This window comes from Mustela putorius, unplaced genomic scaffold, assembly GCF_011764305.1.
Source record: "Mustela putorius furo isolate JIRA1106 unplaced genomic scaffold, ASM1176430v1.1 tig00537227_pilon_pilon_pilon, whole genome shotgun sequence".
Classification (NCBI taxonomy): domain Eukaryota; kingdom Metazoa; phylum Chordata; class Mammalia; order Carnivora; family Mustelidae; genus Mustela; species Mustela putorius.
In genome coordinates, this window is record NW_025422368.1 from 25762545 (window position 1) to 25785813 (window position 23269).

The window sequence follows — 23269 nt, forward strand, 5'->3', positions numbered from 1 at the left end:
TACATTTTGTGTGTTAAGAATACCTTCTGTGCCTGAAAGTCATAAATATATTCTAAGAAAAAATACTATTATGCTGATATATTCTGTACATAGGATATCATTCTACAATGCTTATTTTTAAAAATTAAATTTATTGAAATCACATCAATGAAATGAAATCACATCATCTCTTTACCCCAGGATGACAGAGTTGTAGAAGGGAAAAAGATTGCCATTATCCATTTGGGCTGCTAGCATGGGTGGTTCAGTGGTAGAATTCTCGCCTGCCATTTGGGCTGCTATAACAGACTATCATAGATTGGGTGGGTTATGAACAACAGAAGCTGTTTCTCATGGTTGCAGAGACTGGGCAGTCTAAGATCACAGTGCTGGTAGATTCGGCATCTGCTGAAGACCTGCTTCCCGGTTCCTAGACAGCCATCTGTGTCCTCACATACTGAAAAGGCTGAGAGATTTCTGGGGTTTCTTTTTATTTTATTTATTTGACAGATGGAGGTCTCAAGCAGGCAGAGAGGTAGGCAGAGAAAGAGAGGAGGAAGCAGGTTCCCTGCTGAACAGAGAGCCTGATGCGGGGGCTCAATTCCAGGACCCTGAGACCATGACATGAGCCGAAGGCAGAGGCTTAACCCAATGACCACCCAGGCGCCCCTGGGGTTTCTTTTATAAAGGGCACTAATCACCTCCCAAAGTCTTCTCCATATACTATCACATTGCTTAGAATAGGTCTAAATATGTGCACTTGGAGAGGAGGAAGGGAGATATATCGTCAATAGCAAAAATGTAAGATGATATTAGCCAAATGTAACCCTTTTATGATGCTTATATCAGGGAATAATGAGTATACCTTCTGCCTAGGAATTTCCCATGATACAATGAGAGAAGTCCCGCAGAAGACATTAGGTAAATGGATTATTAGGATTTGACCAGAAATAAGACCAAATTCCCAAAATAGCATCACAAGTCATTATTGGGTCGACTACAGTAATCACTACTGCTAACCTGGCCTAAAGTAAATGTTCTATGGGCTAAAGTGATCCATAGCCAGAAGATCTAGGTTGCTGCATTTGCTGTGTGACCTTGAACCTGTTAATCCTTCTTTAAGATGAAGAGTACATATCTTTACGACCTGTGAGGATCGAATAAGAGCATCAAATATGAAAGTTTTCCATAAATTGTTGTAAATTTGGCAAGTTCACACAGCAGAGCTGGTCCCCGTCCTGACCACAGGGCGGGCAGATGCCAGCCATCAGAAGAAATGGGACACAAGAGTGGTGAGATTACAAAAGCGAGGCTTTTTTAGGTCGGTCAAAACTGGTTTGGAATTTTCCTTTTGTTGCTTGTATTATCATGGCCACTTAATCTATCTTAAGCTCACTTTGCCCATTCATAAAATGTAGATGCGAAGCTACTTAGCAGAGATGCTATGAGAACTAGGTGAGAGAATTTTTTGAAACATCAGCACAGTGCCAGACAGTGGGGTTATCACCTAGTAAGTTCTTTTCTGGTATCAGGCTGCACTTTTAAAATGTTTGCTCATTTTTTTTGTTTTGTTAAGATTTTACTTATTTACTTGAGAGAGAGGGAGAGTGAGCACGAGAGGGGAGAGGGTCAGAGGGAGAAGCAGACTCCCTGCTGAGCAGAGAGCCCAATGTGGGACTCAATCCCAGGATTCCAGGATCATGACCTGAGCTGAAGGCAGTCACTTAACCACCTGAACCACCCTGGTGCCCCAAAATACTTGCTACTCTTGAGAAAGAGAAGGTAGTAGAGAGGAAGAGGAGTTCGATGGTATTAAATGACTAATCAAACTCCCTTAGATTCAATATTCCTTCATTAAACAATTAACGTGTACAGAGAAAAAAAGAATACGTGTTTTAATGAGGAAGTGGGGGAAAGAGGTAAATTTTTTATAGTTTCTGATAAGTAATTTGTCACACATCCTAAAAAGTAGTAACGGGAAAGCAGCCAGCAGTGGTGTGCTGGTATTTGATATCTGATATCTCTTTACCCCAGGATGACAAAGGTCATGAATCGGCTTTTAAGAACAGTTTCCATGCTGGAGTATTTTGTCAACCGGAGTTGGGAATGGAGCACATACAATACAGAAATGCTGATGTCTGAGCTGAGTCCTGAAGACCAGAGAGTAAGTAGAGTGCTGACAACCAACAGGAAAATCTTGCTCATTTGCAACTTAGAATTATTTGACCTGGAAATCTGACAAAGGAAGTTTTAGTTATATACACAGAATCTTTTTTTTTTTTTTTTTTTTTTTTTTTGGCTAAGAAAACCAATCCGTGCAATTGATATAACTACAGGATATAAGTTAATGTAGATAAGAGACCTGGGTTCTTGACTGGGTAGATCCTCACTGCTATCCTGTAGTCACATTTCACATACTTTGCTTCAATCCCTGTTTGCCTTTGGAGGCTGTTTTCAACAAACCTCTCTATTTTCCCTAATCTCACAACATAGGACTTCAATGACAAAAAAAATCATAATTTTACTACTCATAAATGTATCCATTCTTCTTGTTAAATCAAAATTGTTCTGCATCTCCAAAGCTACAGTTCTTTCTTTCTTTTTAAAGCTAAACCCTCCTCACATGTGCATCCCACTAAGACCTCTCTCCCTCCTCTAGCACACTGACACCTAGACAGCTTCTCTCCCTCTAATGACCTGTTTTCAACAATTCAAGCATCTCTCAAGACATGCCTTCACTCTAATTGCTTAGCATCATTGCCATTTCTTTCTTTACATTAGCTTCTTGGCAGTTGCAGACATTAAGTCCTGAGATCTTTCCATATTCTGAAATTCACATAGAAATCTTTCATACTTTGTACATGTTCCTAGCATTTTTCTTCTCAAGAAGTCATGTGTTCCCTGAGCAAAGACTTAGTTTTCAATTAAACTTTAAAGTTTTCACTCTTGATTGACATTATCTAATTTTTTAAAGAAAAAAGCATTTTTTAAAGATTTTATTTATTCATTTGAGAGAGAACGCACAAGCAGGAGGAACAGCAGAGGAAGAAGGAGAAACAGAGTCCCTAAGGAGCAGGGATCCCAACACGGGATCAGTCTCAGGACCCTGAGACCATGACCTGAGCCAAAGGCAGTCACTTAATTGACTGAGCCCACCAGGTGCCCCCCCCCAAAAGCATTTCTTGAGTTACCTAGTACTTGGCAGCATGTAAAAGAGACCAAGTCACACCGAGAGGGAATCATTAGAAGGCCATAGCTCACCTCACTTGCCAGGTATATAACGTGATTCAAATCCAAGCTCTAGAATTACTTTGGGTCATGGAACCTAAGAGTTACTTGCAAATCAAACACTGTTACAGTAAATACACCAGGTGAGATTTTTGAGGGATGTTTTAACTGAAATAATTGCTGATCCTCTCTAAACCGGACATGAAATAGAGCTATTTTCAGCAACGTTTACGTACCTTGTATAGACAAAGATTATTCTAAGCACGTGTTTAAAATGTAGAGCTAATGATCAAATTAGCTTATTTTTTAAAAAGCTACCATAGATTATGTTTAAAATTAGCTTCAAGTTTTAGGTAGGCTTATTTTTATTTTATTTACTCCATGGAATATATCCATCTAAAGAATTCAAAAGGTAATAAGCATAGAGTTCCATTTTTTGACATACTACTATTTTAACCTAAAATAACCAAAAATTTTGTGGAAAAAAACAAATCTGCTATGGATTTAACATATGCTTTCAAAATATCTTAGCAAAGGTAATAGTCCTGAATAACTGGATATAATTGCCAAACTCTGGCTTAGAATTGAGTTTGACTCACCCTATGGGATGAGAATTCTAAACTTTATGGCTTCATTGAAATCTAACTTAGAAATGTGAAATAGTATAAAATAAAAGCCTCTATTTATACAGATGAATAAGTTATATTTAGTGCTACGATTGAAAACAAACCTATCCAAAGTAATAAAAAAAATTACCTTTGAAAAGCATTTCAGCTGTTGGACAAGTCTATGAAGCGCTCTCGAACTTGTTAATCTCATCTATTTGTTAATACTCCATATTATTTCACAAAGATTTGGGATAACTTGCAATAAGCATATATAATTAAAGAACAAAATAGAAATAAAATATCAAACTAGGGAAAATTTTAAAACATGAACTCAAGGATAAGAAAAATAGAATGTTCATCCATGTCTAGTCTACGAGATCTTATCCAAGTCAGTGCAGTTAAGCAGGGACTTTGTTCTGAACCTTCTGGTGGCGAAGTGAAAGGGAAAAATATAGTTCCATGGCATTCTGTGTCCAAGAGGAGGAAATGTACTAGTGTTCCAAGAGAAGCAAGCACTTCACTCATATCACTTAGCTCTAAATGTTTTTGAAGGACTTCATTTAACAGCACACACAGTATGATAACACCTCTAAAACAAATACAGAATATAAATTCTGCTAAACTTTTCCTTAAGGCTTTGCTTATCCAGTTTACCTTAATCTGCAAAATGAAGTAGGAAAGGATGGTAGGCCAAGGGACCACCACCAAAATTCAAGAATGGGAAAGAAAAGCACTCTTAGTTTTGTTCCCTAACCAAAGTTATTCCAACACTTTTAAAAATAATTAACCTCCATTTACTTGAAATTAGCTTTCACCCAATTAATGCCAGTTCCTTTAAATTCCCCTCACAAGACTTCCCAAAAGTTAAATATTTGTGCTTGATCTATGCTTAAATATTTGTGTAATAGTAACCCATAGAGTCAGTGTCTTTGAAATAACAGCTCTAATAATCTCCTTTGGAGGGGTCCAACCTAAGTCTTTCAAACCGAACGTCACTCATTTATGTAAAAGAAACTTCATCAAAAAAGACAAGGTGATTGTCTCCATCAGTGAAAATCGGGCAGCCCCCATAATCTCTTCTTGCCTTTCAGGTATTCAACTTTGATGTGCGCCAGTTGAACTGGTTGGAATACATTGAAAATTATGTTTTAGGAGTTAAGAAGTACTTACTGAAAGAGGATATGGCTGGGATCCCAGAAGCAAAACAACATTTGAAAAGGTAAGCATAATCAGTCAGTTAATATTTACCAAGCACTTACCACAAATACCTGATTTTATACCAGACATGAAATTTGAGCAGGGGAGAGGAGGAATTAACATTTCCCGAGCATTTACTACATTACAGGTCCTTCCTTGTATATTCTCCCCCTTGTAATACACTGTTTCAGCTAGATATCACCACACCTGTATGAGGGAGATGTTATTTTGTTATCCCATTTTTCTTTTTTTTTAATCAACTATTTAGACTCAAAGGTTAAGTAACTTGTCCATGGTAAGACATGGGAAGTAGAGGAACCAGATTTGAATCCAAGTTTCTCTGTTTCTTCTACCACAACCTATCATAATGTGAAATAAAGAATACCAAAAAGTAGGTAACTTGACTGTGCTCTTTAACATGAGCAGTCACTCAACCACTCTTGAAATCCTTAAACTGCCTTAAATTCCTTTCAGTCCTTATTCCACAAGGGGCAAAGAACCAGAACAGTCTGATATAATTCTCATAGAAACAAAGGGCTTTTAATGCAGAGATTATAAGCTTGGAAAAGTAAATTGCAAACAGAGGAACCTTGAAGCAGGCTGAGAACTTTAGAACTTACCTTCTACTGAACAAGAACCAGGGAAGATTTGTGATATGATCAAAGTATATTTAAGAAAGATTAGGTTAGTCATGTTTTAAGATTCGTCCAAGTAGGGAGAGGTTTGGGAAAAAGAAACTAGTCAGGGGAATACTATGGAAATCTGATTATTCAGAAGGCATGTTGTGGAATAAGAGCTATAAAAATCAAAAGGTCATAAGGTCATGCCACATACCTGTGGGCACGTAACAATTTGCTGGTCACAACCAGAAACAATACACTTTGGCTTCAGATAACACATTTGGGTCTTTGGTGTTTTAACTTTGGTTCTATGTGTCTGTCCCCAGGCTCCGAAATATTCACTACCTCTTTAACACTGCCCTCTTCCTCATCGCGTGGCGCCTTCTCATTGCAAGATCTCAGATGGCTCGGAATGTCTGGTTCTTCATTGTGAGCTTCTGTTATAAATTCCTCTCCTACTTTAGGGCACCCAGCACGCTTAAGGTGTAAGAACATTCAGCAAGCTCCTTTTATCTGGAACCTTTTGGATACCTCTAAAACAGCGAACTGTGGTTCTCAAGATTAGGAAGTAACAAAGAATATGCCCAAGCTCGTTACCTGTCAAAGTGTTGTCATGTCTTCACCTCTGTTTCTTACCTCTATATTTTATTTCAGTGAGAGAAGGAAAGTCATATCCTAGCCTATAATCATACATATCTTAGGAAAAATTATTTCCAGATTGCTTCCTAATACTCCATTCTGTGCCCTTGAATATAAAACACCAAAGTACATTTATCTGTCCATATTTAGGTTTTTTTCTCTTCAGAGGACTAATTTTTGACTCAATGTACATGGAAGAACACATGATATAAGCTGAAATATGCTAAAGAAAGGCAGTTCTAACCTTGGAATCATTCTGGGGTACCCAGTATAAAGGTTTAAAGTCAAGATTAAGTTGAGGAAGAATGATCTTTGCATCCTCAGAAATACTGTAAAAGAGATAATTCTCTGAAATCTCAGTGTCCTTTTTCTGTTATACCATGAAGACCTGTTGAAGGCTGGGAGAACTGGAAAAGTGGATTCACATCTAGCACTTCCCTCAACTATTTCTGAAATCTAAAAAACAAAACAAACAAAAAATAGGTGTAAATAATTATGTATAGAAGGAGAGCTCAAGCATAGTTGCATTGGTACCGATTATGCTTGTAAGTAAAATTAGTTTCATTATTTGAATCTGACAACTTTTATTTCTAAATCTTTTGAGTCATCATTTTCCTGAAAACCTTCTCTCAGGAGCTTCCTTTCTGTTCACTGAAGTCACCAAACCCCTTATATTTGTTTATTTTGCTCAGTCCTCAGAGCTGGAGTGACTGATGGAAGGTCCTAGGCTAGAATCTTGAAGAAAAAAAAAACCAAAAAAACACATAACACAAAAATTCAGTCCCTTGATCTTTGCCAGTGAGAAAGGCAAAATTTTAAATATAAATGTAAATGTTAGTTTTTCTGGGAAGTAGGGAGGATTACCCTTCTATGACCACCAGGACTTGCTAGTATCTTGATCATTCCAGTTACACAATGCTAACTGTGCAAAGTACAGCAGAAGAGACTTCACTAACAGACTGTCACTTTAGAGAGTAAGTGTTGTTTTATTTAAAAATATTTTATGTATAATACCAATGAATTAGTAAAAACTACTTATTCTCAAATCCCTATATTAATAATATAACTGTTATCCTGACTTTCCTTGCATTTGAGAAATCAGTGTATGTTGGATTGCAGCATTTCATGTTAAAAATATGGAATATTATCCAAATATAGTATGTGAGGCCTCAGCAACTAAAAAAAACCCCACAACCACTAGAAAATTACATGAGCATAAACTGGCAAGGAAGGCAGTGATATGTATACTCACTTTCCCGATTAATTGGTAATACTCAGAAAGCACGTGCACATAGTTGTAGTGTATAAGGCTTGAAGGGCAGCTTCAAGTCCAGTATTACCTGAGATTTTTCTGAACACCATAAAGGGCATTTGGGGGGGAACTCTTCTGGGCAGTATCTTTTCTCGAATCTCATCTAAAGGTCTGGGAACTCCTTTCCACACAACCCAGCTCTGAAACAAAGCACTTGGTGATTTTTAATTTGAGAGGTCTAGATGATACTTCTGAGCTATACTGATTGAGATACAAACTATAGATATGATAAAAAGAAATCAAGTTATAATTCAATGAGATGGGATAAAACATAATTATTCTAAGAATTTACTATCTTTTGATTGTTTCACCAATTCCATGAATTCCACTGATCAAGTATTCATTTTGACTTTTGATTAAATGAAAGTTTCAATTAAAAAAATGTTTTCCTCTTCTAGTGTTGTATCTTTAACTGCTGACTACTACAGATTTCCTCCCTCCCCTGAGGAAAAAAGAATTTTCCAAAGAAACTACCAGATGAGTATAAATTTTAACACACAGATACTAATGCTTAAACATTTTCTGATACCATTAAGAGTGTTACATTTACACGCTGAAGCATGTTTTATCTGTGGCATTAAAGAAATTACACAAATAAAGTTCTGTGATGATTAAGCAGTAAAAATAGGTATCTGTATGAAAGAAAATCCCTAATTATTTTCTATCAAGACCAATTAACCATTATTTGAATGCCTAATATATACAATTATTACAATGTAATACGAAGAACCTTCTACTTTTGGGGAAAAGAGGATGGACGGTAAGTGCAAAGAAAAGGTATCTATGTTTAAAAAGAAGTTTTGGTAATCCTTATATTCTTTACCCACAACATACCTGATACAGTAATGACTATTTCAGAGTTAAAAACAGTCACCACCTAAAGCAATTAATACAACTCAGAAAAAATACTTAAGATAACTTACTAACTTTATACTCATCCAACCCATCACCTCCAGTTAACATCTCATTCAAACAGCTGATTTAGAATCACTCATTCACTTTTTAATATGAAAATACAAAAGAAATCCAATCTCATACAGTAATTTGGCTCTATCTGGAGCAAAAGCAATATAACAGAGTGATATTTAAAGACTGCCAGTTTTCCTATGAGGAAAAAAGCTTATATATGAGGGACTGAGTCTTATTTGGGGGTACACGATAATAAGAGGACAAAGAAATTTATATTTGTCATTTTACTTACAGTCCAATTGTTAAGGATTGAGACTCTAAAATTGTGTATCCTCTTTTCTCTTAAAAACAAAAAACAAAAAAATCCAAGGCAGTTTGTTTCCTACTGTTACGACAATGCAAGGTGATTTTATCACTAACAAATATTTCAAAAGTGGGGAAAAACTACAATAAGGAAATAGTGGGACATTAACCCAGGCATCATACCATAATGTAGTGAATACATGGTGATCAAGTTTGGATAGTGCTGACAAAGGGTGGCTCACTTTAGCTTGCAGAAGGTTTGCAATAGAGCTCCAAACAGAAGTGGAGGGACTTAAGCACTACATTAAAGGGCATGATGAAATTTTAAAGATCATCTGGCTCAGGCATAAGTATTTTTAAACAATGAAAATATGCATCTTGAACTTGAGTTCAAGATTCAAAGTTTTAAATTTTGAAGCAGACAAGATGCATATAAAATTTCCTTTCTGGTACCTGAATCATTAACCCAGAACATAAAAAGGATGCATAAAATATCCCTACAGATACCATTAAAAAATTAGACCTTAAGTCATTCCTTTACAAATTCCAAAGTTAGGTTTAAAAACTGCAAACCTTGCTTGCATTAGTAATTTTTCTATGAAAATTCAGTGCTATCATAAAACATATGTGAGAAAAATGTGGTATTAATCATCTAAACTGAGAATTAAAAGTGATTTTGTAATTCTAATACTGCGTTAAGCTTTTCCCAAGAGGTCATCTGTACTGTACAAATACCACAGCAGAGAATTATTCACCTAAATATTCATCTCCTTTTCTAGACCAAAGTATACAAAACACAGTTTTTTAAAAAGCCTATTTCATATAAGCTGAAATCTCTAAACTTTTAAAATATTTAGTCTGGAATATATAAATATTATGAATAAATAAAAAGGATTGAGTAATAAAGTTGGGTACCCTACTGAGGACACCCTCCCCCAAGCCCAAGCCAAAGCTCCATAAGAAGTAGGTCAGCACAGTGTTCTCTGCAATGGAAAAGAAACACTTGGTGAGGTCAAAAACTCCTAACAAATCCCAATATGCAGGTATACTTCGTCATTCACCATCCAGAAGGCTGATCAGAATCTTACTACTTTGATGGCCAAAAACCTGACTTTTAGTATTTGAGGAGAGTCAGGTAGCAAGTTTTCTTAACTATTAAAGTGTAAATCAATGGCAAAGCAAGATTTTGCTTTAAAGAAATGGCTTTTATAGTCAGCTTTAATGGGACAGGTTAGTTACATTAAAATTTTAATAAGGTATTTGGAAAACATGGGAACAATTAAAAATCATATGTAAGCACCAAAACAATTTTAAAATCCTTTTTAAAGACACTTAACTACTAAAATCCTAACTGAAAGAAAGTAATTTTAAATCATTAGTTTTACCTCCCTAAAAAAAAAAAAAAAAAAAAAAAAATACAAGACTCTGAAACTTGAATGAACTTTCTGGAAAGCAGATTCACAGAACCAAGATTCAGTCTAAAATTGCTAAAATTCTAAATAAAATTTCTTTTGAGAGATGTTCTATAGTTCCTTGTCTAACTTCACTGGAAATACTATCTTAAAAAAAAAAAAAATCAACAGAGAAGGCGCATTCATTATTTAGAATTTTCTGGAACAAAAAAAATCTTTCAGAGCACGTTATGTCACCTGTGTTAATAGTCAACTTAATGGCTCTTAGTAGTAAAGTGTGTATTTTAAACAATAATGCTTTTACTTCCTGCAGTGCCATTTAACGTAAGCTTTACTTCAGAGCAGTTCCAACAGTATCTCTCCTCTCCACTCACATCATCTGTACCAACTACTTTCAAGAAAACATTTATCTTTTAAAAAAAAAAACAAAAAAATCCATTTGTAAAACTGTAATCTGTGACATCCTATGTCCCAAACCACCATTTTAAAACTAGTCTTTTAGTCTTGTCCTTCCTACTTACCTGGAATTTTATTTCCCCATTTCTCTGAAGTACTTCAACTGTTGGGGATTGGTATAGTTGACTCTATCATTAAGTATTAAAAAAGGAAAAACTGATGTTGGCACACATATTCCAAATACAGTATTTAATGGCACCTGAGTGAAATCTCCCTCATTATTTTTAGTCTTTCATAATCTGCAAATTTAAAAGCAATCCTTAAATAATAAGGAAGCTAGAACAACACACTCTAATAACAAAATCAGTAACATTCAGGACACTCTGAATGCAGACACTCATAATCCAGTTTACAGCTTACCAGACACTGTTTAATGATAATATCTTAAATCTGACACGATCTTGCCTCATGTTTCTACTTTATTTGCCTCATGTTTCTACTTTAAAGTTACCCTGTTGCCTCTCACCCAAACATGTAGAAAATAGTCTATTTTTCCATTTAATAATTTACAAGCTGAGAGGTTTCCTCACCAGCAATGGACCTTTGTATTAGTCACCACCTGCTCCCAAAGTATACCAATAATGCAAGTATCAGATTAGAAAATTGAGCATCTTTCTAAAAAATGTGCTTTGTTCTGCCTGTATAAGTAAGTGCCCACTATACAGTATGTGAATGATATCTGTTACATATTATAGCACCTATGCACCTGCCTCCATAAGAATTCACCTTAGTCTTCCACAACCCTGCCTTGAACAGTCAGAAAAAGCCAACAGCCAGAGTTTAAAGAAAAGCAGTGACCTTCCTCAGACCAAATTATTGGATAAATGGCCTTGTCATTATGGCTTAACATTGATATGGCTATAACATAGGGACCCATCCCTGTTTTCCTTTATTACCTGACCACAACTTTTTAAAGTCTAGACTAGTTTTCCATATGTTTTACATATTTTATTCTGATATATCTTTTAAAAACAGAAGGATGCAAACATTTGCATTTATAATCCCTTTTTCTTTAGATGTGGTTTGACTTCTTTACTTCAGGCTCTTTCACCAAGAAGCAAGCTCTGATTTCGATACTGCCCATTTCTATGAAAATATCAGAAGGGGTCATCTTCAAAGCAATACTTCAGTTAGGCTTATTCACTGATTAGCTGCATAATTTCTTCTAGGACATTTGTAACAGACACAACATATATAAGATTTCAGTTTGGGTTTTTCTTTTTTTTTTTCCCCTAGGTATGATTCCCACTTCTCATTCATATTTTCTTTTCTTTGAATATATTGCACAATATTTTATTATTAAAAAAGGTTTTATGTCTCAGGCAAAAAGTTTTTCTCCTTCACTCAGGAGGTGCTAATGTGTATTATTCTCTAAAAGAGGTAAGTGGTTGTCTGTGTGGCCATCCTCAAAGGGGACCTAGGGAGAAGAAAAGACCAAAGCATTAGTTTTATTCCTTACACATCCCCTCTAAACACAATGCTTTATTTTGGGCAATTTCTTTCTGAGCACCAAAAGCTACTGTTTAGGTTTAACAATGGTACTATGAGTTAGAGGTCAGCACCATTTCTACTATAGCACTTACAGAACTGACAGGTTTGTAGGATCCAAGTCTGAAACGACAGTAAATTATTTCAACTATAAATTTCCCAAATCCATGTAACATGCCTGCAATAAAAAATAAGTTTATGTTTTTAATTAAATGATGCTTTTATTGAAATTACTTCCTAAATTATTTCCTAAATTATTACATAAGAATAAAAAAACTCCACTAATTATAATGGAATAGATTAAGAAAGGAAACAAGACAGTTTGCTTTATTCATTTCAACGGTTAAAAACAGCTGAATTTTAAAACAAATAGATTTCAAAATCACAAGGCCACATAATTCATGAACTTGACAAAGCAATCTTATCAAGGGTGCTTTATATGTCTTACATTCATATCTTTTTGAAAAAATAATATCAGCACTCCAAATTTAAACAAAGTAGCAACAAAGTCTTTCATAAGAAAACCTATTCATTCATTTAAAAAATAAAATTCAAAGTATAAGTAATACAGCTCCATGTAATACTGAAAAGGGTTGGGGATAAAGAAGGAACAGTTTCCTTTCTTTATCTATTGTACTTAATACTCAAATTTTCATGATTACAATTCTGCAAGTTATCTTTAAGAGAATCTCATAAGTTTAGGACAAAAAAGCCCCAAATCATAAAAACAGTATGACTGAACATTCTGGTTGCACATATTACATGGTTCAAAGTAGGTAAGATTTGATTTTACATATTCTACAGTTAAAAATACCTTACCTGAAAAAGAAAATTTACATTCAAGTGTCTACTATTTCTAGGCATTTTCTCATCTAATCCTACAACACACTTATGTTAGACACTTATGATTATTCCCATTTTTATAGATGAAAAAACAATTTCAGAAAGGTAGCTGTCCTATATTACAAGGCTACTACCATGTAAACAGCAGAACTTGAATTTTAGGATCTCTCTAGGACACTAATCTCCCTAAAATTACTGAATGCAGTGAACTTAGTTATGTTTAATGTGTAATCAATGTAATTTTGGAAGTTTGGAATTAAATCTTAGAAAAAATTCTTTAAATACCAAAACATGGGAATAAATACATTTCTTGCTCCTTCTAAGGGAAAGCATCTTAATTTCAGTAACACTTTTAGAAATTAGACAAGGAATGAATTTTAACCTGTTGTTGAAAAGATTCCTCCAACAATACCACAGAGTCTTACAAAAAACTGCCAGAAAGGCATATGCTCCTCAGTAACTGTTACCATAAGAGAACTGAGATCATATTTCATAAATATCCCAGAGACTCCATGGCTGCCTGCAGCATGGTTAATTACACGTTCCTAAAAGGAAGGGGAGAGACAAGAGAAGCAGAAAAATGGGATTCACATCATCTGGTTACTTGCACAGTTAATATGAAGCCCTGCAGCCCAAATGTACAAGAGGGATCTCCAAAACTCTTTATGAATTGTCCTACTAGACTAAGCTCTTCAGAGACAATCAAATTATTCTGTATTCTTTGTGTGATCAGCTTCTACAGAAATCAAGAGCAGAGACATTCTTTCCTATTTTCTCAAAAAGGTCACTCAAGTGTTCTACTTACTGAGCTCAAGAGCTTACAACTATATGGCATCTTCACCGACCAAATCCATAAAAGCCAGGCTCATATTTTGACATACGTTTTGTTACAATTCTTTGCGAAGAATTTACAAAATAATTATATTTCTTGTCATTTCAATTATCAGATTTAGAAACAATTTCACTTTCTGTTGTTCATTTTATTTAAACTGTATGAAATACAATACAAGAAGAAAAGAGAATGCCCTCATTTGAAAGATATCAAAATTTAAGCTACTGGCTTAGTTTTTAAAAGTTTTCTCGGGGCGCCTGGATGGCTCAGTGGGTTAAAGCCTCTGCCTTCGGCTCAGGTCATGATCTCAGGGTCCTGGGATCGAGCCCTGCATCAGGTTCTCTGCTCAGCAGGGAGCCTGCTTCCTCCTCTCTCTCTCTCTCTGCCTGCCTCTCTACTTGTGATCTCTGTATGTCAAATTAATAAATAAAATCTTTAAAAAAAATTTTTTAAAAAGAAGTTTTCTCTTGAAAGGAATGCAACTAAAATCAAAGACCTACCATACTGTGTTCACCAGCAAGAAAATACTCTATTTCATTCCATCCTGTTTACACTTCAAAATCAAGTTTGCAAAACTTGGAACTCTTCAGGATATTAATATTTGGATATTTACCATTCTTAAACAATAGTAAGAAAACATGACCCCAGAATATATGAGAAGTCTGTTAAACTGTCCAATTCCAAAACTCTGCTCCTATTTAAAAGGCCACTCCACCCTGAGATTGCAAAACGTTTGTCCTCTTAGATGAATAAAAAGCACTAACATAGGAAGGCAAACCCTCTAAGTCTTCTATCTGAGACACAAGAATCATGCACAGCCCAGGATAGGAACAATAATTAAAAACTAACACTAAGAAATCAGAGTCCAATGGCAGATAAGAACTAATTATACCAATACAAGAGGAAACATTGCAAAATTAAGATATAAAGAATAAAGTCATTAATACCATCCTAGTTTAATGTTTTGTTTAAAACCATATAGAAGATGTTCCAGATTTTTAAAATCTTCCTCTTTTCTTGCTCTAAAGCATACTAATATCCATTTTTATTGGCTTAAAATATTAATGCATTTCAAAACTTCCACAAATTTTAAATGGGAGAGGATACCAACTCTAACTTTATTTTGTAGCTGGACTATTAAATGCTTAAAAAAAAAAAAATCAAATCACTTTATCAGTTGGATTCAACTTACCCTTTCTGTCACAGAAAACTGATGGGTATCTGCTGAAATTTTATATGTATGTAATTTTGTTGGCACAACTGTAATAAAATACTGGAACATCTGGTTGTCTAGAATAAAAACAAAATGTTTTCTTTTCATCAAAATAGCAACAACTCTACTGCCAAATCCACCCTCCTTCTATTAAATACACTTACCTTGATACATAATGCTACTTATGACTTAGTGTTTAACAACAACAACAAGAACAAAAAAGTTTTAAAGCATAATGAAATCAATATACTCATACTTGGTAAACAACCTTTCAATAAGCATAAATAGTCACATATACACATTAGAAGAGGTTAAAAAATGTAGTCATTAGATATCCTTTATAACATTATTATCCTTTTACCAAATGTGAAAAATAAAAGTAGCATTTCATTATAGTACAGAAATTAGTAGGAATAAAGTTATGATAGTATAATCACCATAGGACATTTTCAGTTTTTACTAATATCTTAAGATATACAGATAAAGCAAAATTGAATTAGCCAGCCTTTGGATATATACAAAGACTTGATACGGCAGGAGGAAGATAACTAACAAACCTACTCACTGATGGTCTGAGGCTACTGCATAATCCAAAGGATCCTATTTATAGTCTTTAGGCATTTCCAGGTTTAATACAAGTCATAAACACCAGTTTATTACCAATTGTTAATCTTAGATAACAGTTCACATAATACAAAACATGTTAATTTTCAAGGTCTATATTCTAGAAAATTTAGAACTAGATATATCTATCTGTAGTGAGAATTAGGTAATAGGCTTCATTACATTTGACATGAAACCATGTGATTCACACCACATAACTGTCTATGGAAACTGTGTACAGAAATAAAATATATCAACTTTAAATGTATGGTCTGATAAATTTTGACAATCGTATTCACCCAGGTCATCACCACCACACTCAAAATATAAAATATTTTCACCACCTCAAAAAGTTCCTCCATACCGCTTTACAGTCATTTCCCTGTATCTCCGACCCTAGGTTAACCACTAACCTTCTCTCAGCACAGATTAGTTTTGCCTATTCTAAAATTTTATATAGAAAGTACATAGAAGGTACTTTTGTGTGTCTACGTTCTTTTGCTCAATCTTAGTGAATTTTTATTTCAATCAATCCAATGTCTCCGTCTCTTATCTTAGTGTAATTCAGAACAGAGAAGGGAAAGGTAAACAAGACAGGAGGGAGAGGCTGAGAGCAATGGTGTCTTCAAACACTAACATTAAACAAGTTTCTAACAAAATAAAACAAAACCTGTTTCTACTTCACAACTTACTTCACCTACCACTTGTACCAATATAACTTTCAAAAATATGAATAGTATTTGACTAGTTCTTTTATTATTAGGCTCAACTGAATAGCATACATACTATCTCAGATATTGGGGCAGAAAAGTGTCAACTTTGTCTCCCAAAAATAGATGGCTTTTAATTATAGATGGTCTTCAGTTTCATCCTTTGAGTCATTCTTTGCTCAGGTGAATTGCTCTATCTATGCTTAGTTTTGAGGTGTTTTACAATAAACTCTACTATGTCATAAACAGAGGGAGTGAGCTGGAAGTGCTAGTAGAAAAAGGTGTTTAAGTCTTAAAAAGTAATGAAAAGCAGATGAAATTAAGAGTGGCAAGACAATAATCTACATTGTATGCATAGGTGGGATAATCAGTTGGGGGAAACGTGAAGGGCAAAGAGAATCTTGTCACATGTGAGGAGTGAAGTGCAATGAATAACCCAAACAGTCAAAGACACATGACAGGAAAAACTGAAAAACATTTAAGCTGTGGCCAGAGAACTACTAAGACCTTTATGTCAATGTTAATTCAAAGAAAGACTATAAAGCTGTCAGATAATTTAATGGCCAAGTTGGGGAAAGCTGGAGGTGGGGAGTGGGGGGTGGGGGAGGGGGGGCGCAGACCCTGTTGAATGAAATTTTGTTGCAAGGCACAAATTGTTCCAAAGGTGCTAGTTTGTCCAAACTGGTACAGCATTCAAGATGTAAACACTAAGTAATTCCCTAAACTTCTGGGGAACATCAAGGAGGGAGTGGTTACCTGATACAACAGATTAGTAATGCTGATTTTCCTTTTTCTTTTTGCGAAAAAAAAATTACAAAGCCCAATAAAACATCTAGTAGTAAGGAGAAGAGTACACCTGCTTTAAAGCTTTGAATAACCTGACATTCATCTGGTGGCATTTTATAATAGAACTCTAAATACCTCTTAGTCTTTGTGAATTTAGGAAAAAGTAAACTCAAAAAGAGCCTTTTGAAAACTAATCTGTTTATATTTAGAACTGTTTCTGTACAAAAATTTAAGGTCATCTTAGCATCTTGAAATAAAGTATTAACATGTTTTCAATGATCATCTCATAAGTAACATCTAGTATATATCTGTATACAATGAACATGAACATACACATAAAGATAAGATTTCATACTGAATAGAGCTTATGGTTCTAGAATTTCCAAGTTTCCTTAAGCGAAGCATTCCCACACAAACATAAAATACTTAGGAATGTAACTCAGTACTCTAAGTAAAACATCTTTGATGTATCTGATTACAATACCATGATAAGAGTAAAATACTGGGGCGCCTGATTGGCTCAGTCGGTTAAGTGTCTGTCTTTGGCTCAGGTCATGTCCAGAGTCCTGGGATCAAGTCCCACATCGGGCTCTCTGCTCAGTGGGGAGCCTGCTTCTCCCTCTCCCTCTGCTGCTTCCCCTGCTTGTTCTGTCAGATAAATAAAATACTTAAAAAAAAATAATGCTGAGAAGAATATTAATAAATCTGTTTTAGTTAATAAAAAATGAAATCCTTATTTATAGTTTTGCAAAGACTCGAATTCCTAGCAGCACATGACGCTTGACATGTCCTTAAAATGTCCTTAAAAGGTGGGGCATGTCACACAGTAGGACTATTTCAGTAGAGGAAAGGTAACCAAAAACCTTCAAGAAACACAAGATACATGCCTTGTTATAAAATTAAGAAAATAATCCATTCACATTTGGATAAACTGGAATTTTAAATGGAACAGAAGGTTAAAATAGTAACAGAAGGTATCTACCTATGCTATAATGTACTACTTCTGAGTTAATAACCAAGCTATTCTAGAATAACTCTAGGTTTCTGATATTTGTAAACTCCCCAAAGAAGTTTCTAAAATGGTAAATATGCATTTTAGAACTTTAAACCTAAAAAAACAAACAAACAAAAAAAAAAACTTTACGTCTATACAAAGAAAACAATTCTTCTTTAATGTTGAAACTTTAGTTCTTACTCTTTCTTTAGTGCATATGGAAAAGCAGTTAAGGCCTAATAACACATTAACCTTTCATTTAGAGAGCTTTTAAATTCTACTGTTTCCTGCTTACTTATTTTTTTTTGTTTTCCTGCTTACTTCTTACTTTAATTTGTTTTGTTCTTATGGCTCATTTCTTAAGATAAGAGTAGGAAATTCTCTCTACATACATTTCCACATAAAATTATTAACCCCGTTAATCTACTTAAAGATTTATCTATGTGTCACAAGAGGATTATTAAAAATGTGTAAGTATTAAAGTTATAAAGGCAATTGCCTGCATGCAAATTCCGATAGTAATTACTAAATACTTACGATCTACAGCAATTTTTTCAGTTCCATCCAAAGGATTAATAATTCCTGGAACAAGCTCTCCAAAAGACAAATGATCTATTCTGTGAGAAAAGTTGTAGGCTAAGAGGAATAAAATAAAACAAATTAAGTATAGAAACTAAATTATTCAAAACTATAGGTTATTTATTGGTTCATATTCTTATCTAATCTCAAATGAAACTATTTCAAATATGTAAGTATAATATAGTATAATATGTATCTAAAACTAAATCTAATATAGTCTAATATAGTCTAATCTAATATAGTATCTAAAACTAAATTATTTTGAGAAAAATGCATATAAATGTGTGGAATTAAGTGTGTAATAAGTACATACAAATAAAATGCTATATCTCAAATTTTATAATTATAAATTATCTTTTACAAAATAGTACATCTAATCCTGATAACTAAAAATAGTAGGCTTTCCTTGTCCAAATCATTATATAGTAACAGAACTGTCAGCACTAGAATGATGTCCATGCAGCCAAATAATGAAACCGATCAGATATATTTTTAATGCAAATCATTGCTAAATATGACAACCTGATTTTTTTTAATGGGTTCTATTTCTTGTTTTTGTTCTCTAAAGAAGCCTTTGTTGCTGTTGTTTTTAAGATTTATTTATTTATTTATTTGAGAGAGAGTGCAAGAGAGCACAAGCAGGAAGAGCAGCAGAGGCAGAGGGAGAAGGAGGCTCCCTGCTGACAGAAGCCCCAGCCAGACATGGGGCTTCATCCCAGGACCCCAGGATCATGACCTGAGCCAAAGACAGACGCTTAATCAAACAAGCCACACAGGCACCCTCTAAAGAAGAATTTAAAAACTAAGTTTTATGACAATCATTACCTAAAACCAACTTGTATATTTGCTATGTATGCATGTGCCCAGATGTCCACTTACAAACTGAAATAAACTTCGAATAATGCTCTTCATTATCCATAAAAATTAGCAGAAATGTGTACAAAGTGATATAAAGCTCACCAAGGCTCTGTTCCCTAACCCTAGCAGCTTCTGAGCTATGAATCAATAGAAACACAGGTAGTTTAAAGATAAGAGAAAATGGATTAGAGTCAACATATTTTCTCCTTTGGATATCCGTTTTGACAACAGCCCACAAAACCCTACCTTGCATATGCACTCAAAACAAAACAAAAACCCATACATAACACTTTTTTCAATGACATCTTCCTGGAAAAAATTTCAGAAACTGCTTACAGTCATGGTTGACAAGTGCTGCCAAATGTGCATGACCTCGGGGATGTGGAATTGCCCTGAAAAGAGGAAAAAAGATTAAAGTACTAATACTTAAATATATAACTAATTAAAACCAGAAAGGAAATCTTTCCTAAGTTACATAATTGTCTTAATATAAAGTAAAAACACAGTTGTCCTATGATTTACATAGGTAAGTCTACTCATCTCAGCCCTGCAATGAACTGGGGGCTGCCAAAGTGTTTCTGTGAAGTGTCAGACAGTGAGTATTTTAGGCTTTGTGGGCCAAGATGCAAAACTAAAGATATTATATAGTTCGTTACATAAGAAGAAAATTTTTCACAAACTTCTCTTAATGACGTTCAAAATATAATAGTAATAACAGAGTACTTTTTTGTAATTCAGGTATTTTTGCGGGGAGATAAGATTTTCCTTAACTAGGGTTTAGAGTTAGTGTTCCCTACTTTCAAAACTAATCACAGAGATTTATCTGCTATGAAAATCTAGAATGAAATTTTACATATTTTGTCTTTGGAAATATTAAGCCAGTTATCTTTTAACTGAGTATATGCATTGCTTGGGTAGAACCCTATGAAGTTCTTCTCGGTATTTCCTTTTGGAGCGTTATTAACATAATACACTGACGGACTGCTTGCAATTTAAGGCAGAATTTCCTCAAGGGCACAGTTAAATACATTTTGAAACGTGGAAATTTCCTTTGTTCCAGCATCAAGGTAGGAAAACACTTCAGGAACTATAGTTTGCGGTTGGAAAATAAATACAAGTATAAGAATGGAGATCTTCCTTCTTGTTTTAACTTTTGACAGTCAGGCATGGGAAGCATCAGTTGACAATACTTTTCATTGAAATAACCTTACCACAATATAAGTTTCATAAATTAACCTGTTTTTCTTATAATTTCAGGCTAGATTCATTAAGAAACATGACCCAGTCAGCATAAAACTTAACTTTTAAAGTTTGTTCAATAAAAACAGCTGACATTAGTTTTTGTATTCAGAAAAATTTTAATCTCAGCCCTAAGCGCATCCCCCCAAATCACACAAAAACAGGGCTAGACCACTACTAAGCTGTTAAGCTGTTATGTAATAGGGCAAGTTGGAATATTCAGCTTTTCTTTCTGACAAATGTTCATGGAAATGATAATGTTTAAGTCCATGAGAGTAAATGAGGTTCACCATCAATATTACCAGTTCATTAATACATGACAGATTCAAATATTTTCTGCAAAGTACTGCCAATGATACTAATGGATAGCCACAGGCTATAAACAATTTACATTTTCACAAGCCTTGAAAATTTATCCACATTAAGCCTTTTTTTTTTTTTGCTTCATATCTATTTACCACCAGCAACACACTGATGTTCTATTTCTTTAAAAAATATTTTTGTGTGTAGTTGTTCCAATTACAATTGAATTTGATCAATTCAAACTCACACTGACTCCTCAAAACTAAAACAAACAGTATTGGTAACCTCTGTTCATTCAGCAAAAGCTAAGGAAATCCACTCACTATCACCTGCCTTGCTTTTGAACTATTGGGACACTGCTCTCAGTGTCTTCATCTGCTAGAGCACTTTTCCCACCAAAAAGCTAATCCTCCAAAGCAAACTTACTTTTCCCTGGATGCATTTCTTTGGAGGGTGCAAACACAAGCAATCTCATCAAGCTGCTAGGAAGGGGCTTTCCTTCCTCAGCTAACCAATGAGTCACATGTCAACCTACTGGGTTGCAATCTCACTTTCATTTTTATTTTTACAAAGAAATTCTGCTTGTGCTTATTCCCTTTTAAATTTTTTAATTTTCCTGAGAGTTAGTAATGTTGTGATGCGTGCTTAGTCCAGTAATAATTACATATCCCATATCCTTTTAGCACAGCTATGGAGTCACTGCATAATAAACATGATGTTCTGAAGTCAAATTTGATAAAATAATCCATACTCCACCCTGCCTTAAAGTACATCTGAAACCCATATTTCTTTTTCTTTTCTGACCAAGTAATACAATAAAGAAATCAGATGTTGCGGTACAGTAATACGCAAGGCATTTGTAATGCTATCAAGCTGTAACTGCTACAACCTGTTCTAATTTGTAGTGCACCAAGTAGCAGCACAAAGCAATGAGTCATATACAGCCTCTGTCACTATCATGGTTACTCAAATCCTGGTTCTGTAGTGCACAAGAAGCCATATGTAAAAAATACCCATGACTATGTTCCAGTAAAACTTTATTTTTAGTTACTGAAATTTGAATTTCATATAGTTTTCATGGGTTGTGATACATTGTTCCACATGATTTTCAGTAAATGAAAGACTGTTTTGAAAACTGGAGGGTCGGGAGGAGGCATTTTGGGTTTTCACAATTACTGGGGAGAATAGTCAGCATTTTGTGGACAGCAGCTAGGGAAGGCATCCTGCAATGCAGTGATGCTCTCACACACAAAAATATTGTATGACATCTTGCATGACTTCCAAACACTCTAAGTGGCATTCATGTAGGTGAAAAACCTATGAATAATGACCTGAGTCTAGGACTTAACTCCATTTGGCGACATGAAGTACTTTGTTGTCGTTTCAATATATATTAAATGCCCTAGGAAATGGAGGGAATATTTTACTTTTTTTGGTTTGCAGTATCACAAAGATTTCAGAATCAACAGAAATACCATCATGATATTTGAATGACCATTACATGTGTTTCATTCTGCATGTGCTATCGATGTATACCTACTGATTCTACGTGTGTGCAGCAAGTTATCTGCCTACACCATTACCTTACCTAAGGTACTCCTGCTCAAACATTTGATTTTTGAAATATATATTATTGTTGTAAATCGTGTTCTTTTTATTTCTTCTTTTCATTACAGTTGAGGATGATATTATATCTTGGAGGTAACATGAGATCTTCAAAAAGATCAATACTGAACTCGGTAAACATAATACCGAAAAACAGGAGTGGGTTAATAAGATATCCCAGAGATAAGGGTAAGATACAAACTGAAAACTTTTCTATCTGGCCTCTCTTATTCATGGCAGGAGTTATCACACAGAGAGAGAACTGAAATTGGGAATAAAGGCCTTAATATAGACGCTCATGAAATATTAGTCAAAGTTTCCTTCTTTTTGTTTGGGAGTAGGATATCATTTGTATCCACAAGTACAATAAACCTGTCTAAATTTTGTTGAGCCAACTATAACCTATTGTTGCATGAAACCAAGAAATTCTAAGCTATAGAACCAATCCTGGCAACAGCAAGGAAACAACAAAACATGAATGTTAAGAAGAATGGGACAACAAAGACAAATGTTTGATCTGATCACTGTAAACACTGAAATAATTCTGCATAAA

General features: G+C 34.6%; 2 protein-coding genes and 1 long non-coding RNA gene across 5 annotated transcripts in view; 2 read left to right on the forward strand and 1 right to left on the reverse strand.

Moving 5' to 3' along the window:
• The window catches only part of FAR2 (fatty acyl-CoA reductase 2), a 133820-nt gene extending 126810 nt beyond the window's left edge, over positions 1 to 7010 (forward strand). For both annotated transcript variants that reach the window (XM_045073253.1, XM_045073252.1), the window contains 3 exons: positions 2014 to 2143; positions 4907 to 5034; positions 5959 to 7010. In XM_045073253.1, the coding sequence (XP_044929188.1) occupies positions 2014 to 2143; positions 4907 to 5034; positions 5959 to 6121 (421 nt within the window). In that variant the 3' untranslated portion in view covers positions 6122 to 7010. The remainder of the gene's footprint in view (positions 1 to 2013; positions 2144 to 4906; positions 5035 to 5958) is intronic.
• A 3827-nt stretch (positions 7011 to 10837) lies between these two features.
• Positions 10838 to 23269, reverse strand: part of ERGIC2 (ERGIC and golgi 2) — a 37588-nt gene continuing 25156 nt past the window's right edge. Inside the window, exons 9-14 of the mRNA XM_004755701.3 lie at positions 19906 to 19961; positions 18670 to 18768; positions 15019 to 15116; positions 13377 to 13539; positions 12247 to 12329; positions 10838 to 12080 (exon numbers count right to left, since the gene is read on the reverse strand). Of these exons, the coding sequence (XP_004755758.1) occupies positions 12018 to 12080; positions 12247 to 12329; positions 13377 to 13539; positions 15019 to 15116; positions 18670 to 18768; positions 19906 to 19961 (562 nt within the window). The 3' untranslated portion in view covers positions 10838 to 12017. The remainder of the gene's footprint in view (positions 12081 to 12246; positions 12330 to 13376; positions 13540 to 15018; positions 15117 to 18669; positions 18769 to 19905; positions 19962 to 23269) is intronic.
• LOC123390030 overlaps positions 19442 to 23269 on the forward strand; it is a 28163-nt gene continuing 24335 nt past the window's right edge. The window contains exons 1-2 of one of the 2 annotated variants that reach the window (XR_006604682.1): positions 19442 to 22704; positions 22788 to 22905. This is a non-coding gene — a long non-coding RNA (uncharacterized LOC123390030). Of the gene's footprint in view, positions 22906 to 23269 lie in introns of both variants that reach the window. The other variant, XR_006604681.1, reaches the window with a different exon arrangement.